Source organism: Microplitis demolitor, chromosome 4 (genome assembly GCF_026212275.2).
Source record: "Microplitis demolitor isolate Queensland-Clemson2020A chromosome 4, iyMicDemo2.1a, whole genome shotgun sequence".
NCBI lineage: Eukaryota > Metazoa > Arthropoda > Insecta > Hymenoptera > Braconidae > Microplitis > Microplitis demolitor.
Genome location: NC_068548.1, coordinates 16,133,253 through 16,149,170, shown reverse-complemented (window position 1 = coordinate 16,149,170; position 15,918 = coordinate 16,133,253). Strand labels below are relative to the sequence as shown.

Sequence of the window (15,918 nt, the reverse complement as noted above, 5' to 3'; positions counted from 1 at the left end):
GTTCTTTCAGACATAGAATAATTTTACTTGCTGGTCTTTGGTATGCCCCCTGTGAGCCAAAACCATTATTTATGAATTTATATTTGAACATTTTTTTGAAACAAATAGCTAACTTGGCAGAAAAAGGTATCGAAATTGAAACTGAAGATGGTAACATAAAACAGTATTTTTGTAAAATTTTTGCTTTTCCGGTAGATTCCGTTGCTAGACCTATACTTCAAAATCGTCATCAATTCAATGCGATTCATGGCTGCAGTAGGTGCTATCAGCAATCAGTATACAAGGAAGGTTCTATGAGGTATACTTTTATAAAAAACATTCCAGAAGAACGAACTCATCAAAAATACTTCGATCTGAATTCTCCGGAGAATTAGGAGTATTGGAGAGTATTAAGTAGTATTAAAAATGTGTGCTTTTTTAATCCTCTTTAATTCTCTTTTTTAACCAGGGGAGGTTGATGCTGAGTGAATGAGCCTTCAGGCGTTCGAAGACTGTTCGCAGATGTTGTTGGTGTTCCAATTCATTTTTTTACATGATGAGGATATCATCAATGTAGACAAAAACGAAGTCCAGGTCTCGGAAAATAGAATCCATGAATCTTTGGAAGGTCTGTGTAGCGTTTCTGAGTCCAAATGGCATGACCAGGTATTCAAACAATCCCCAAGGAGTGGTGATTGCGGTTTTTTTGATGTCGTCAGTATGCATAGGTACTTGATAGTAAGCTCTGTCCATGTCCAGCTTAGTATAGATGCAAGTACCGGTCAGGTGGAGAAAAAGATCTTGGACCAACGGTGGTGTGTACATGTCTGCTTCTGTGTTGGTGTTAAGGTGTCTGTAGTCACCACAGAGTCTCCAATCGTTGTTTTTCTTTTTTGTCATGTGGATAGGACTGGCGTACGGACTGCTGGAAGGTCTTATGATTCCTTGTTCTAGCATTTCGTTTATTTGAGCCTTTGCTGCTGTCGCTTTTTCACCAGCGAGTTTACAAAACCGTGCAGAGACTGGTGGACCCTTGGTTAATATGCGGTGTGCGTATTGCGAGTTGGTGAGATTTGGCCTGGAAATCGGTTTTGTGATTTCAATAAATTGATTGAGTAGTTCTGCGCACGCCGGAGGTAAAGTTGAGTCGATAGTTGATATATTGTAGGTGTAAGTAGCCAAAGGCTCTCCTTTTGTCGAGAGTGAGGTAAGGGGATCTATCAGCCGTTGATTTTTCAGGTCGCTGAGTAAGTTGAAGTGCGTCAAAAAATCTGCCCCGATCATCGCAGTTTGTATATCCGCGATAATGAATGGCCAGGAAAAGCTTCTTCGTAGATTGATATCGATCTTGAGAGTTTTGCAGCCGTAAGTTTGAATTGCTGATGCGTTCGCTGCGTATAGTGTGAGCGGATCCTTGGTCAGTTGTTTGTAGTAATGTTTTGCCGGAATTATGGATACCACGGACCCAGAGTCTATTAAAAATTTTTGATTAGTATTGAAGTCGTGAATGTGCAGACGAAGTTCTTTGGGTGGTAATTTGCAGCCGCTGTCACCAACTGCCCCAATTAATGACAGCGGGTCTAGTTTCCCTGGTTACCTGGTGATGATGTGAATTTGCACGGCTGTGTGCATTGACGGGCATTAACCCATTTGGAATGGTAATAGCAGTAACCGTTGCGGTTTGCAAGCGAGTTATATCTTGCTGACAGGTTTTGAGAGTGAGGTTAATTTCGCGGAGCCGGTGTTCGAGTTGTAATAAGCTTGTTGAATGGTGATTTGTGTGTGTTGTGTCACGCTGGTTAATGGCCATGACGTGACTATTGCTGGAGTGAAGCACGATACGGTCTGCCATTTCTGCTAGGTTATTAAGATCTTGAAAGTTGTTTGACATGGCTAGGTATGGGCGTACCCATGCCGGAAGACGTTCTTTCCACAGCTAGTACAATGCTTTGTCTGTCACTGCTGTTTTTGCCAGCTCACGCATCTCTCGGAGAAGCTGCGAGGGTTTCCTGTCACCAAGTGTCATTTCTTTCAGCAGTTTCTGTAACTGGGTTTGTTTCGACTCAGAGAAGCGTTAAAGAATAGCGTTTTTTAAAGCTTGATACTTATCTTGTGCTGGTGGTTGTCCGATGATGTCCCATAGCTGCTTGGAGATACTGAGTGGAAGTGCCTTGAGAGTCTGGCTGTATTTCTGGTTGTCACTGGTGATGCGATTGGCGGTGAAGTCCGCTTCAGCTATGGCGAACCACATTTCTGGTGCATCTGATGCAAACTGAGGCAGGTTGAGATTGACAGCGTATACATGATCCTGTGGAATTTGGTTTTGCGCTGTAAGTGCAAATGGTAACTGACTAGGTAGCCTCATGTTCTGCAGAAAATTCGAGGGGTTTGGCGGTGGCGTATTTTTCCCGCCAACGGCTGAGTCTGTTGAGTTGTCATCCAACGGTGTTTTTTCAGGAGGGTTGTTGAGATTAAAAGGATCATCGTCGTTTCCCATGTTGTCTTTGTTATTTTTTTCTCGTGTAGGAGTTCGGAACATCCGTTGAACAGAATTTGAATTTTTGTCGTTGTGGATTGAATCGTTAAAAAAAATGGCTGCCGGCGTCGGTTTTCTTTTCTCGAGTCCAGGCGTCACCGATAATCACTTGAGATCACGTCGGGGTCATCAATTGTGGTCTTTGGGGGATCAGACACACTAAATTATGAACTCAAGGATTACCAAAATATGTAAATTATTTATTTAATTAACGTACAATATATTATTTGTTTTTAATATTCACAGGGTTTAGTAATTATAATTACACTTGTCGTGTGAGGAATGAATTGTTGCTAACGCTGTAGCGACTAGGTATATGTGTGTTTGTGTATGTGTGTGTTGAGTTTTTCGCTAGTATGTTTTAATTAAGTGTGTTTTGTTTCCGGACGGCAGGGCGGCGTCTTGGTAGCTTTCGTTGCTAGACTCGGCAGTAGAGGCGTGAGCGAGGCTACGAGTCCGCCACATTTCCTTGACTATAATGTCCTCTAGTGGGGAAAGCCATAAAAAGTCCTGGGAATAATTAATTATGAGACCCATATTAGAATTGGGTATACATGGTTGGAGATGACATTTTATGAAGAGTAGCCCGTAACTTTTCTTCTGTTGGGAATAACTCAGCATAACAATACCGCTTTTTCTTCATTATGATGTCTCCTAGTCGGCAAAGCCATAAAAAGTCCTGGAAATACTTTATTTTTCACGTTGAGACTTATATTAGGATTGGGTAGACATGGGTGGAGATGACATATTTCGAAGAGTAGCCTGTAACTTTTCGTCTGTTGGGAATAATCCATCATAATAGCAACGTTTTTTGCTCATTAAAGTGCCCTCTTTTCGGAGAAGCCATAAAAAGTCCTGGGAATAATTCATTTTTCTAGTTGAGGCCCATATTAGGATTGAGTGGACATGGGTGGAGATGATGTTTACGAAGAGTAGCCCGTAACTTTGCTTCTGTTAGGAATAACTCAGCATATCAATAACATTTTTCCTTTGTTATGACGTCCTCTAGTGGGAAAAGCCATAAAAAGTCCTGGGAATAATTCAGTTCAAGTCCTGGCCGATATTAGGATGTATTAGGATAATTTAAAAGAAATTATGATGGATCAAAATGACAATTCATGAAGAATAATCCGTAACTTTTTTTTTGTTGGGAATAACCTATCATAATACTAACGTTTTTTGTTTATTAAAATGCCCTCTAGTCGGAGAAGCTATGAAAAGTTCTGGGAATAATTTATTATTTTGAGTTGAAAAATCAGCAAGAGTTACCTTAGAAAAATGGATTTCTTGAAAAACTTACTCATAATTTCTCTCAACCTGATAGAAAGACGGAGGGGACGTTTTAGCCCCTTTCCCGTGACCTTGGTGAACCCTAACTCTACTGTTATACTTAATTATTATTTTTTTGATTTAAATGCCATTCTGAATCTAACTCATCGATAGTTACCTTAATAACATGGATTTCTTGGAAAGTCGATTTCAAATCGGTCTTAACTCAAAAGGAAGACGACGGGGACAGTTTACCCCGATTTCCCGTGATCTTGTTGAACCTCAACTTCACTGTTTTCCTCATGGTTCGAAGAAAAATATATTATTCCCAGAACTATTTATGGCTTTCTCTACTAGAAGACATCATAATGAAGAAAAAATGTTGTTGTTATGCTGAGTTATCCCCAACAGAATAAAAGGCACGGGCTCCTCTTCATAAAATGTCATCTTTACCCATGTCGACCTAATCCTAATATGGGTTTTAACTCGAAAAATAAATCGTTCCCAGGACTCTTTATGGCTTTCTCTACTAGAAGACATCATAATAAACAAAAAACGTTAATGTTGTCGGGGGTTATTCCCATTAGAAGGAAAGTTACGGGCTACTCTTCATAGAAAGCCATGGAAAGTGACATCTTCATTTACCTTCATTAATCCTAATTTATCTTAATATGTGTCTAAACTCAAGAAATAAATTATTCCTAGGACTTTCTATGGCTTTTTCTACTAGAGAAATTCTTTAAATTTTTTATTTCAATATAATTAAAGCCAGAAGGTAACAATTGCATACAATTTTTAAATAAAACAAGTAAAAGAAGATAATTTAATTTCAAATAGAATAATAGATTACAATGTCATAGAAAGAAAAAAAATTTATAGTTTTGAAGTATATGTTCTTCTATTTTTCATAAAGACAGAAATATTTACAATATAGAACTTTAAATATACGTCTCAATGTATATCAATAGTTTTAAATATTTATAAATTATATAGATTTTTATTACAATCACACAGTATAATAGAAGTTTCAAGACTAACAATATATTATACATTCAAAAATACACGACTGAATTAACAAGCATAGCAAAAATTTTCAATTGTATTTACAATTGGATTAAAATGCGTTAAGATTTTGAGACATAACAAATCCAATTAATAGAACATATGCTGATATATTATTAAAGAAATTCTGAAAAAAAAAAATTTTTTTATTTTATTAACAGAAATAAAATATTTATAACTGGATTCAAAGTTAAATTATTTTAATGACTTTAATTTAATTAATACAAATGGAAACTTTTGTATGATAAATTTGATATTGTTAAATATCGCTACATCAAACTCAAGTATTTTACATTAATTGTATTAAACTCAATTGATAAACGTAATTTAAACTATCCTTGGTTTTTTTTCTATTTTACATAAATTGAAATAAAAAGGTACCCAAACAGAAATCATTAATTACAGTTAAAATCCAATTACATCATCGTTCGAATTATCGCAAAAAATATCGTCAATGTTAGCAACAACATCACAAGACACTTATTATAATTATTCTAATATATATTTACATTGTTATTCTATTTTTTTTTAATGTCAGTGATAATTAAATAAAAATTATTATAAATTAGTAATCCATCATTCACATATGACTTGAATACAATATTGATTTCTGTAAATGATGATATATAATAGAAATAAATTATGGAATTGACTATTGAGATAATTTAATAACATGAAGAAGACTTCAATAAAAATAAAAATTTACAACGTATATTGCAATACACAACTATTTCGAAATAAATGTTTAATTATTAAAAATTAAATAGTATTTCCAGTAATGGATAAATTAATAATCTATAGCACAGATTCTTGTCTATATTATTCAACTATTGAGATTTATTATCTTAAAAGAACAATTTTTAATGAAATAAATTATATATACATTTGTTTAAATTGAAAAAATACTTAAGTCATTTTAATTATTGAATTTAAAATTTTAACACTTATATACTTGATATATTTTATTTATACAAATTTTCATACGAAAATTTAAATATATTTCAGTTCAATTTACATAAGCGAAATCAAAATATATTCGACTTTAGCAAAAAAATTTTTAAGTTAATTGTTTGTTTTATTTAATAAAAAAAAATGTTTTTTTTCTTTATAATTATTGTATTTTAAATAAATTTCCGAAAAAATATAATATGCTGGGCTTTGTCATTTAACAATAAAATTTTTTTTCATCATGTTCTCTATTTAATATTAATTTGAATTTAAAAAAATACATTTTTTTTTATTTATTTTTATTTATCAACTTTACTAAAAGATTATAAACTGTTTGAAAAAAAATAATTACTATCAGATGACACAATCTAATAAATTAATTATAAATTATTTGATTATTAATGATTTTTAAAAAGTAAGTGAAAAATAATTTTTACTGTAGCAATTTAATTATGACTAATATAGATAATTTAATAATTACAAAATCTATGAAATAGTCTTAATAATATTGTAATCTTTATATTACAAAATGTTAATAAAGAGAAAAAAGTTATTTACTTTTAGAATTGTCTTTCCATGATCCAGCAATGCTCCAAAATAAACCATTATGAAGTAATTCAGATTGTATATACGGCAATAACCAACATATATACCATTTTTTACCTAAAACATCCTTAATATTGTCTCTCCAACCAATATTATACTTTAATATATTTTTATCTTTTTCATAAGCAACAGTACCATTTATTATAAGATTAAAATGATAAATAAATAATACACCAGTAAATAGCATACCAACAATAGATACAATATAAAGCATCAAATAAAATTGTTCCCATGAATCGTCAAATCCAAATATAAATATTGCTAATGGAAATATTATTTTAACAATAGATAATGGGAATTCAAATGCCATTTTACTCCAAATAAAATAATTATTATAATAAAATGAGTATGTAGCACCAATAAATATATAAAAAACAAGCATTAAAAAATAACGATGATTTAAATATCCAATGCAACAACCAGTGAATACACAATGATGATCACGTTTTAAAATACATGTATTACATGTTTGACAGTGCCAGGAACGTGGTGGTGATACTGCTTCACACGATGAACAAAATCTCCAACCATCTTTTACTTTTGCTTTACTTATTGACATAATAACCGGCCTTGTACTGGTATCACACATTACTGTATATGTATAATTACCAACAATATTTATCATTATAAAATTTCCAATAATAAAATGAAATATGTATAATGATGAACCAGGTTCAAATAAATATGGTAATACAACCCATAATTCAAACCAATAAATTAATGGTATTATTATTAATATAAATAATATTGATAATCCATCACCAATTGTTTTTGGTAATATTTTTTTACGTATATTCATTATATAGTTTTTTTTTAATAATCACTTTAACACTTCAATTTTAATAAAATCAATTATTTTTTTACTATACATTTGTTGTTATTGTTTACTTATTAAAAATAAACTTGATAGAATAAATAAATTTATAAGAATGATGAGCTTAATGTAAAAAAATAAATAATAATAAAACTGTTTTATCAACTCAACGACGTTGTGAGTCGAAGAGTGAGAGATGTAACAATGTGAGAGAGAAAGAGAATTCAAATATATAAAAGTACTTTTACTCTACAGTACTCTATTAGTAGCTAGACAGAAAAACAGATGTATTTTATTATTAACTTTTATATATTAAAATAAATAAGTTTACTATTATTTATTAAAATAATATATTTAAAAGGTATATAAATTCATAATAATTAAATATATTTATTTCTCATTATATTATCAATATATTTTTGTTTGTTTATATATAGAAGATATAAACAATAAAAAAAATGATACTGAAAATAGCAGACGCTTGACAATTTATTTAATTTAAAAGATTTAAAAATATTCTTTTTTAATTTTTTTTTCTCTATTGAAATTTCTCGATTAATTATTGTTTTAAAAAATTGCCGGATGAATGTCTGCTGCTTTTAGTATCGTATATGTAAAAAATTTAGGCTATGTCACACTGCTTACTGCAGTATATTTAGTTAATTAATAGTTATTAAAATATATTATTGTTTTATTTTCTTTGTAGATATTAATTTTAACTGAAAAGTAATAAAAAAAAATCACTATAACCAAAAATGATAAAACAACGACGTAAAAGTAATCGTCATGAATTAATGATAAACTGCACAAATGATGAAAACATTAGTCCTTTACGCCGTCAAAAGTCGTATTCTAAAATTCCATCAACACCTACTATTGATCAAATTAATACTACTAATAATGATGATGCAACTGAACGTGAAAATTTGCATAGCAGAACTAATAGTTTAGTTTCATCAGTATTTTCATCATGGAAACGATCAATTAATTTTGGAGCAATCTCTAAAATGTCAACGTCACAAATATCTAATTGTATTACGGAATGTATAAAATTTAGTGTTGATAAGAATATAAATATTAAAAATTCCTTTAACTTGAAGATTATTGACTATATGACATGTTATGTGGCACGAAATTAAGATATTAAAAATCAATTGAATTTACAAGTAGCAAAAGGTCTTGATGTCAGCGCTAAAATTTATTCACTTCGAGTTGATTCTCTGCATCAGGATGCATTGAAAATATCTAAGAGTTTGAAACAAGTTATGAATAATAGTACTAATAATGATGATGAGAAAATTGGTAATCATACACTGGAAGATAATAATAATGAAAATTCAGAAACTAATAAGTCGAAAAATAAACTACAGTGCAAGAAAAAACGTAATAATAAAATTTTAACAACGATGAAAGCTCTTCAAGGAAAATCTGATACTGTTGATTATACACCAGTTATGTTTGGTAAAATAGATTGTCAAACAACTGATATAATGTACTTAGCTTCTTTGTCTCAATACTGTAATATGGGTCTTAGTCTTAATACTTTCTACGACACCATTATTGATAGTGAAGATAACATAATACATATTGAAGAAAATGAACCAAAAATAAAATGGCCTCCAATTAAATTAAATTATACTAAAAATATTAATACAGATGAATTTTCACATTTTGAATTCCTTAAATGGTCAATTGAAAAAGAAAAAAATGAAGATAAAATTGTTCGGCAACTCAATCAGGAGCTTTTATTATATCAAGAGGATGATAATATTATTTTTTATGATAATGCTAACTTACCAGCATCACCTGAAGAATTAACTTTAAATCATAATTATGATTATGATAATGATAATACTAATACTATCGATTGTTATGAGAACAAAGTTGGTTGTCATGCTAATGATAAAGTAACATGTGTTATTTCAGATTTGGATAATTTAGTGGGAGAAATTTCAAAAAATAAAAATATCGAGTATTCATTATTCGATGAGGCTATAGAAATTTGTTGAGCTGGACCATCTTATTGGAAAACCAGTAAGCTTGATAAAAATAAAAAACGACCTGAATGTAGAAGAGCTCGAAAAGAAAAGAAACAAAAATTAATTATATTTGATGATCAGAATATCGAAATGAGTCAACAACAAATGGCTTTACCAGAAAATGAAAATAAAAATTTAATAAAATGGGACAAAATAAAAAATTTTTGGCCGGAAAAAAAATTAATAATACCTAAAAACAGTTATAAACATAGCCAAGAATTGTACAAATTTTATTTTAGACCAGATTGCAGGTATCTGAAATTAATGTTTATCATACTACATCATTTGATGCTGATGACGATGATAATGAAAATAAAGAAAGCAATAATTATTTTCATAATGAAATGGATAATCAAAACAATACATCTGACAATTTTTATACCTTAGAAGATCCGATTATAGATGTCAGCTACAATTCCGTTGATGATGACAATCCAAAAATTTTAGAAACTACAAAAATATCATCAAAAAATTATATACCATACGCTCGTAGAGCTAAAAAATTAAATACAATTCAGTTAAAAAAATTTCTTTGGAAAATTTTAATTGATACGGATGAAAACAATAACAATTCATATGATCATAATTGTGAATATGGGTCATCCATTAAGGAATTCAAAAATTTAAGTGAAATTTACTTAAAACTATTAGATAAACTTCCAAAAACAGAAGCTAAAGATTTAAGCTTTGCTATCGTCTTTACTATATTACTACAGCTGGCTAATGAAAAAAATCTTAAAATTTTTTCTGAATTAAACAATTCAGACGTTTTCATAGCATCGGAAGAACCTGCTTAAAATGATATTATTAAAAAAATATATATATAATCATACTAATTATTTTATTTCACTGATTTTTAGAATTAATTTAAAAATAGTTTATTTTGATAGTTATCGTTTTTCCTCACAATTGATTCAACATGCTTACACAATTGTTTCGTTAAATTTTAATTTTATTGCAATTCGAAATACAAGTATAAATTATTTTATTTTTATAATTATTGATTGAAAAAACGTTGATCGATTATATTTATAGTTATTATTTTTATTATTAAAAAAAAAATTGTTTTGATAGTTTGTTTTAAAGATTTTCTTTTAAGGTTTATATGTAATTGAAATTAAAACCGAAAAAAAAAATAAAATAAGATAAAATACAATATAATAAATAGTAATATGAATTAATGAAAAATTAAATTAATTGATATATATTTATGGTCTGTTCGGATTCTCCACTCGGCGCACTGGGGCGCTTGCAATATACCCGGGAAAATTTTAATTCATAATTAAATTTAATTAGTAGAAAAAAAGTGAATTCCCAATTTAAAAAATATATATTAATTATCAGTGTATTGATTGAAGTGAAATTTAAGTGAAACAAATCTTAGTATTTCAAATCGATCATTAATTGATAGAAATTAATGTTAATTTCGTGTGCAAAAAAAGCGTCAAAGTACCTTGGGGTGGCGGGTCCGAACTTACCAATTGAAATAAAACAACAAAAAATATATAATTAATAAATTACTTTGAATATATATATACATATATACATATGTATATACGGGCCGTAGTCCCGTGACTGCAACCTGCCTCGTAGCGTGTCTCCAATCTGTCTCGTAGCCTGTCTCCAACCTGTCTCGTAGCGAGTCTGCAATCTGTTTCGTAGATTGTCTTGCAGTCACGGATCGAAGCGTGACTGCAAGACAATCTTCGAGTCACGCTACGGCGCGTGATTGCAAGACAATCTACGAGACAGGTTGCATATACGGGACTACGGCCCATATATACATATGTATAAGTATATTTAAAATACATATGTGTATATGTATATGTATTTGTATATGTATGTATATGTACATATATGTATATATATTTCAAATAATTCATGAATTATATATTTTTTGTTGTTTTATTTCAATTGGTGTGTTCGGATCCGCCACCCCAGGGTACTTTGACGCTTTTTTCGCATACGACATTAACATTAATTAAGGAAAAGTTAGATTAGTTAGATGCCGGCATTGATATCAATCGTCAACGTCGATCAGTTCAGCGTCATCATGACATCCGCATTCAGCATCTTCAAGCATCTTTGAGATCTGGAAGGTAAAACAACTCAGCCAATTAATGAGCAATTAATGAAATAAAATTAATATTAACTAAAAATGATAATATACTCAATTCTACGTTACAAGAATTTCTACACGCTGCAGTGAATCGGGATCTTCATGATTCAATATTTTTAATTTTAAATGATAATCAACGTGAGTCAAAAACTTCCGTGTAGACAGTTTGAAAATTATAGATATTTGAACCTTTCCAGATTTTTAATAGAAATTATTACTATTTTTTTCTTTTTTTGCAGGTGAACAGCTACCAAATATTGGCAATATTGAACATTTAAACCTCATTTTGCAGGATCCTTAAGAATCTCTCTATTATGTGTTATTTTGTATTCCATTTGATATTTATTTTTATTTAATAATAAATTTTAACAACCATTAATTCCTTGCAGTTTTATTTTTACTTATTAAATTAGCTGTTAAAACAACTTACCTGTAAATTTCAAAATTTAATGTATAGAAATTTCATGTTTTTTAAACAAATTTTTTCAATTAAAGACATAAATATACCTCAGTTCATAATTATAAACTTATAATAATTGTAGAACTATTAAAACATCCGTACATTTAGTATTTTTATTGTATAAAAGTTGTTAATAAATTATTTTTTATATAATATTTGAATTGTATCTCATTATCTTAATTAAATACTGAGATAATTTTAGAATCTTCACTCAGCGACCGGAAGGAAGTTAGCGTAGAATTTTTTTTTTTTTTTTTAAAACTATATGCCAATTAATTGCTCCTCAAATGCTCTTCCAGAATCCACAATTGCTCCAGGTGTATGATTAATAGTTAATTAATAATTAATTTTTTAAAAAATTGTTAACTTGGAAAATTAAAATTTTTATAATTAAAAAAATAATACACTTTATACAATTTTTTTTTTACTCAAAAAATTGCTCCCTACTTGCTCTATTGACTAGGCAAAAGAGTTGTCGGATTTTTGCCGTATTTATAATAATTAATTGCAATTAACTATTTGTACGTGTTAATTGCTGTGCTATGACGTCATCAATTGTCGTTGGAATTTATAAAGGCCATATTTACATGTACTACTGCTATAGCTATTTCGTGTTCGCCCTAATGTTTATTATTTACATATTAAACTTAGGTTATTCTCACCAGGATCAAGTGCAACCACAGTTTACTTTTGAAGTTTAAATGTATCCAGATATTATAATAAATAAATGTTTGATTCCCTTATTAACAATAAATTGGCAATTCGATATTTCTTAAGAGTAATTGAATTGTGGCTCAATAATTTTATATATTTAAACCATCTCCGTTTCTGCTACCAGATATTGTCATGTTGACCATTATTATAATTTATAATGTTCACGCAAGGCAATATTAAATGGAAAATATATTGAACATTACTGGTCAGTATTTGATGTGTAAGTTGGAAATAAATTGCATATTGAATAGAATAATATTTAAGGAATTCATTTTCATGTTGCGAGCAAATCGTCCGACTTGAAAGATACAGAGGTAGTGGATATAATAAATAGTGCAATTGAGATTTTCCGCTTTCTCATCACACCTCTTGTGGAAAATTCTCAGAATCTCACCATCACCGATACAGATAATGGAGTTGTTGCTTGAGCTAAAGTCCTCAAAGGTACGAGGAAGTGCCTTCCTTTGTTAAAGACGACCGTAAAAATTGCAAGGGTAAGACATTTAGTCCAGATGGTAAATATCCCGGTTTGCAATTCTGGAGCTACTACTAAAATTGTTTCGTGCAGTACTTGAGCTGTGGTCGCCGTCATCAAAAAGCCTAAAGTATGTACTCTACAGTTTTCAACTCTTGGAACATATTAAATAATAAGTGAGCCTTTCATCGTATTAGCAGCTAATCCTCAAGGAAACTCTCAACTCCACATCTGGGTCAAAAGACGACGAACATGTTCAAAGTTTTAACCAAAAACAATAAATTGATTGGGAGCCAGATTGGTCAGACGATAAATAAATCTGCGCGATTTTGATCAACACGGGCATAGTAATTTACGAAAATGCAGATTTTGAAAAATTTGTTCATCGTATAGATGTAACCAAAGCCGAAAGATTTAAAATAGCACCTGGAAACGCTTCTTAGCACATTGTAATCTATACACCGGGTAAACTAGACAACCATCGTTAGCTAGACTCTTCGAGTACCCAAAACTGGACAGTTTACAATCTTTAGCAACCAAGAGCTTTTTCCAGCTTGATAGAGTTGATTTTTACTGGAAGTCAGAGTACAAGTGTGTTGATTCTGACCAGTATAGACATTGACAAAACTGGAATTTCGTATTACAGTAAGCAAGCATTGCTTTAATTCAATACGAAGGGTGACACGGCCATTGTTACTTTGCTCCACTTGTCACCAGACGGTCACGATTTTATGACTGCTATCACTGCATCGAGGCTCTATAAGGCTAATGGGTTTAAAATTTGGCATTACACTGGTACTCAGTTGTACAAAAGGCCTTGAAACAAGCAGGAAGAATAGTGAAAACTCCTTTGGCAACGGCTTCCGGTAAATTCCTTCCCGGAACAAGCAATTAGTTACAAAGCTGTTGAAGGTATTGCACCTAGTACTCAGGCTTCTAAGCAAGTATACAGACCCTCCTCGGCTCGTAGTCGTACAATAAATTTCAAATTGAATGACAATAACGATGATAACGATGCTTCCAAGAAAAACACCATCAACGCGTCGTCAGAAGCCGCGCTCAAGGCCAAGAAGAAGTGCGAAGCTAAAAAAAGTTAAGAGAGAGTTGGAAGCTAATGTGCAGAAAAAAAATGTAGTAAGTCTTTTTGTGTTCATATTTTTTCATTATACATCAGAAAAAAAAGAATTTTTACAAGAAAAGAAAAACATTTTATCGATTCAAAAAAATTTACAAGGAAATAAAATTCTTCAGTAAAAAAAAATTTTTCAATTAGCAAAAATTGTATTTTTCTGTATCTTTAAAAACATTTTCATTACTGACTGCTTTACACATTTTTTTGCAGTTACTCCCCGAACAATTGGCTTGAATTTACACGGATCAATAAATGTATATTAATTGAAAATCAACAGTGTTAATAGTATACAACAGCTAATCTATCTAGCAACATGTAAGTAGCTGATATATTAAAGAACAATTATATATTTTCTGTAAGATTATTTGAGCTGGTATTGAATGCGAATATTTAAAAAATGTCAAGATGACAGTAATGTAGCGAAAAATTAGAAGTTAATAGTTAAAATAATTGGTAAAAAAGTTGATATTTTATTCATTAAAAAAGATCATATTATGTTTACTAATTTTAACACTTTGATTATTTACAACAAGCATTCGGTATTTTTTCTTTATAATTTAATTTCATTATTTCTGTTTTAGTTCATCGTGAGATTGGATTAAGTTTATCATCAGCTGCTGTGTCTCATTTTTAATCAACATCAATAAGTTCAATCTGTAATTAACGTTATTGCTAACGTTAATTTTTCTTCTGTTCTTCGCATTATTATAAATTTACTATGAAATACAAATAGATCAACTATAAAAAAAATTTTTATTAATTTAAGAATTGATGCTTCAGAAGTTTTTATGCAACTTCTTAATGTAGGCACTTAGCTGTGTAGGAAAAATGGAGCTGCCAAAGAATAAAATAATATTCTTTTAATAAATTTACCAAGTTTAAAGTAATATTATCCATTGTTTATTCTATTTTGTTATATTGATGTTAAAATTGCATTCACTAATTTTTGTAGAAAAATTTTTTGAATAAAATTTATAATAATGTTAATAATAAAATAAGCTGACATCCGAACATTTTTTGGCTATTGTTGGACAGATAAACCTAATAAAATTAATTATGATGAATAATATTTAATACAAAACTTTCATTTAAAGTTTTTCAACTTCTTATAATAAATGTGTAAGTTTGGAATAGTTCTCTTTGAAAAACATCCCACAAAATATTAGATTTACTCATTTCAGTTAAGGCAAATTTTAAATTCTAACTAAATAAATTAAAAAAAAAAAAGTAACAAAAGCTTAATATTATTATTTTGCGTTGTAAAATTTTCCCTTTCTTGTTTCTTAAAATAATAATAATATTGATTAATAATGAAACAATTGAAAGTCAAACATAATGTACCCCAAAAAAATGACTGCTGTGTTTTAATGCGCTATTCTCGTCAAATATCATAGAATTATTAACTAAAAGTGCATTAATTATTAAAAAATATTTCTTTTTATAATAACGAATCAATTGACAGTCGCGAATAACGTACATCTGATAAAAACAATGATTGCTCTGTTTCGATGTGTTATTGTGAAATATAATATTATTAACTTATAGTGAATAATTAATATATTATTAATTAATAAAAAAATAATTTCTTTAATAATGATTGTTTAGTTTTTATTTAAAAAATAACAGTTATAATAATAGAGTATATATAAAGAAAAACAATTATTGGTGTAACTTGATGAATGATCATTAAAAATTGTGTTATTAAATAATAAGTGATGCATTAATTATAAAAAGATAGTTTTTAAAAATGACGTCTTGGGCAGCT

The 15,918-nt window shown here is 29.6% G+C and overlaps 2 protein-coding genes and 2 long non-coding RNA genes across 8 annotated transcripts; 2 read left to right on the top strand and 2 right to left on the bottom strand.

Moving 5' to 3' along the window:
- Positions 1-4,807: 4,807 nt before the first annotated feature.
- On the bottom strand, positions 4,808-7,329 carry LOC103571666 (probable palmitoyltransferase ZDHHC24). Its single transcript, XM_008549908.3, has 2 exons — positions 6,353-7,329; positions 4,808-4,973 (listed from the first exon to the last, which is right to left on the bottom strand). Exons 1-2 carry the CDS (start codon positions 7,197-7,199, stop codon positions 4,963-4,965), a joined length of 858 nt encoding a protein of 285 aa, XP_008548130.1. The 5' UTR covers positions 7,200-7,329; the 3' UTR covers positions 4,808-4,962.
- A 133-nt stretch (positions 7,330-7,462) lies between these two features.
- Positions 7,463-10,934, top strand: LOC103571672 (probable serine/threonine-protein kinase DDB_G0283337). The gene is made up of 2 exons (XM_053738718.1): positions 7,463-7,575; positions 7,921-10,934. The coding sequence occupies exon 2, from the start codon at positions 8,480-8,482 to the stop codon at positions 9,221-9,223; it is 744 nt and encodes a 247-aa protein (XP_053594693.1). The 5' UTR covers positions 7,463-7,575; positions 7,921-8,479; the 3' UTR covers positions 9,224-10,934.
- Positions 10,935-10,984: 50 nt separating this feature from the next.
- Positions 10,985-12,366, bottom strand: LOC128667660 (uncharacterized). 2 transcript variants are annotated; one of them, XR_008403609.1, is made up of 3 exons: positions 11,880-12,366; positions 11,424-11,802; positions 10,985-11,345 (listed from the first exon to the last, which is right to left on the bottom strand). It is a non-coding gene; the product is annotated as an uncharacterized LOC128667660 (long non-coding RNA). The 2 variants fall into 2 exon arrangements; XR_008403610.1 differs by having other exon boundaries at positions 11,424-11,681.
- Positions 12,367-12,493: 127 nt separating this feature from the next.
- On the top strand, positions 12,494-15,296 carry LOC103574311 (uncharacterized). 4 transcript variants are annotated; one of them, XR_008403608.1, is made up of 4 exons: positions 12,494-12,751; positions 12,811-14,155; positions 14,364-14,468; positions 14,735-15,231. It is a non-coding gene; the product is annotated as an uncharacterized LOC103574311 (long non-coding RNA). The 4 variants fall into 4 exon arrangements; XR_008403607.1 differs by having other exon boundaries at positions 12,494-13,151; positions 13,219-14,155; positions 14,735-15,226; XR_008403606.1 differs by having other exon boundaries at positions 12,494-13,151; positions 13,222-14,155; positions 14,735-15,225.
- Positions 15,297-15,918: the final 622 nt, after the last annotated feature.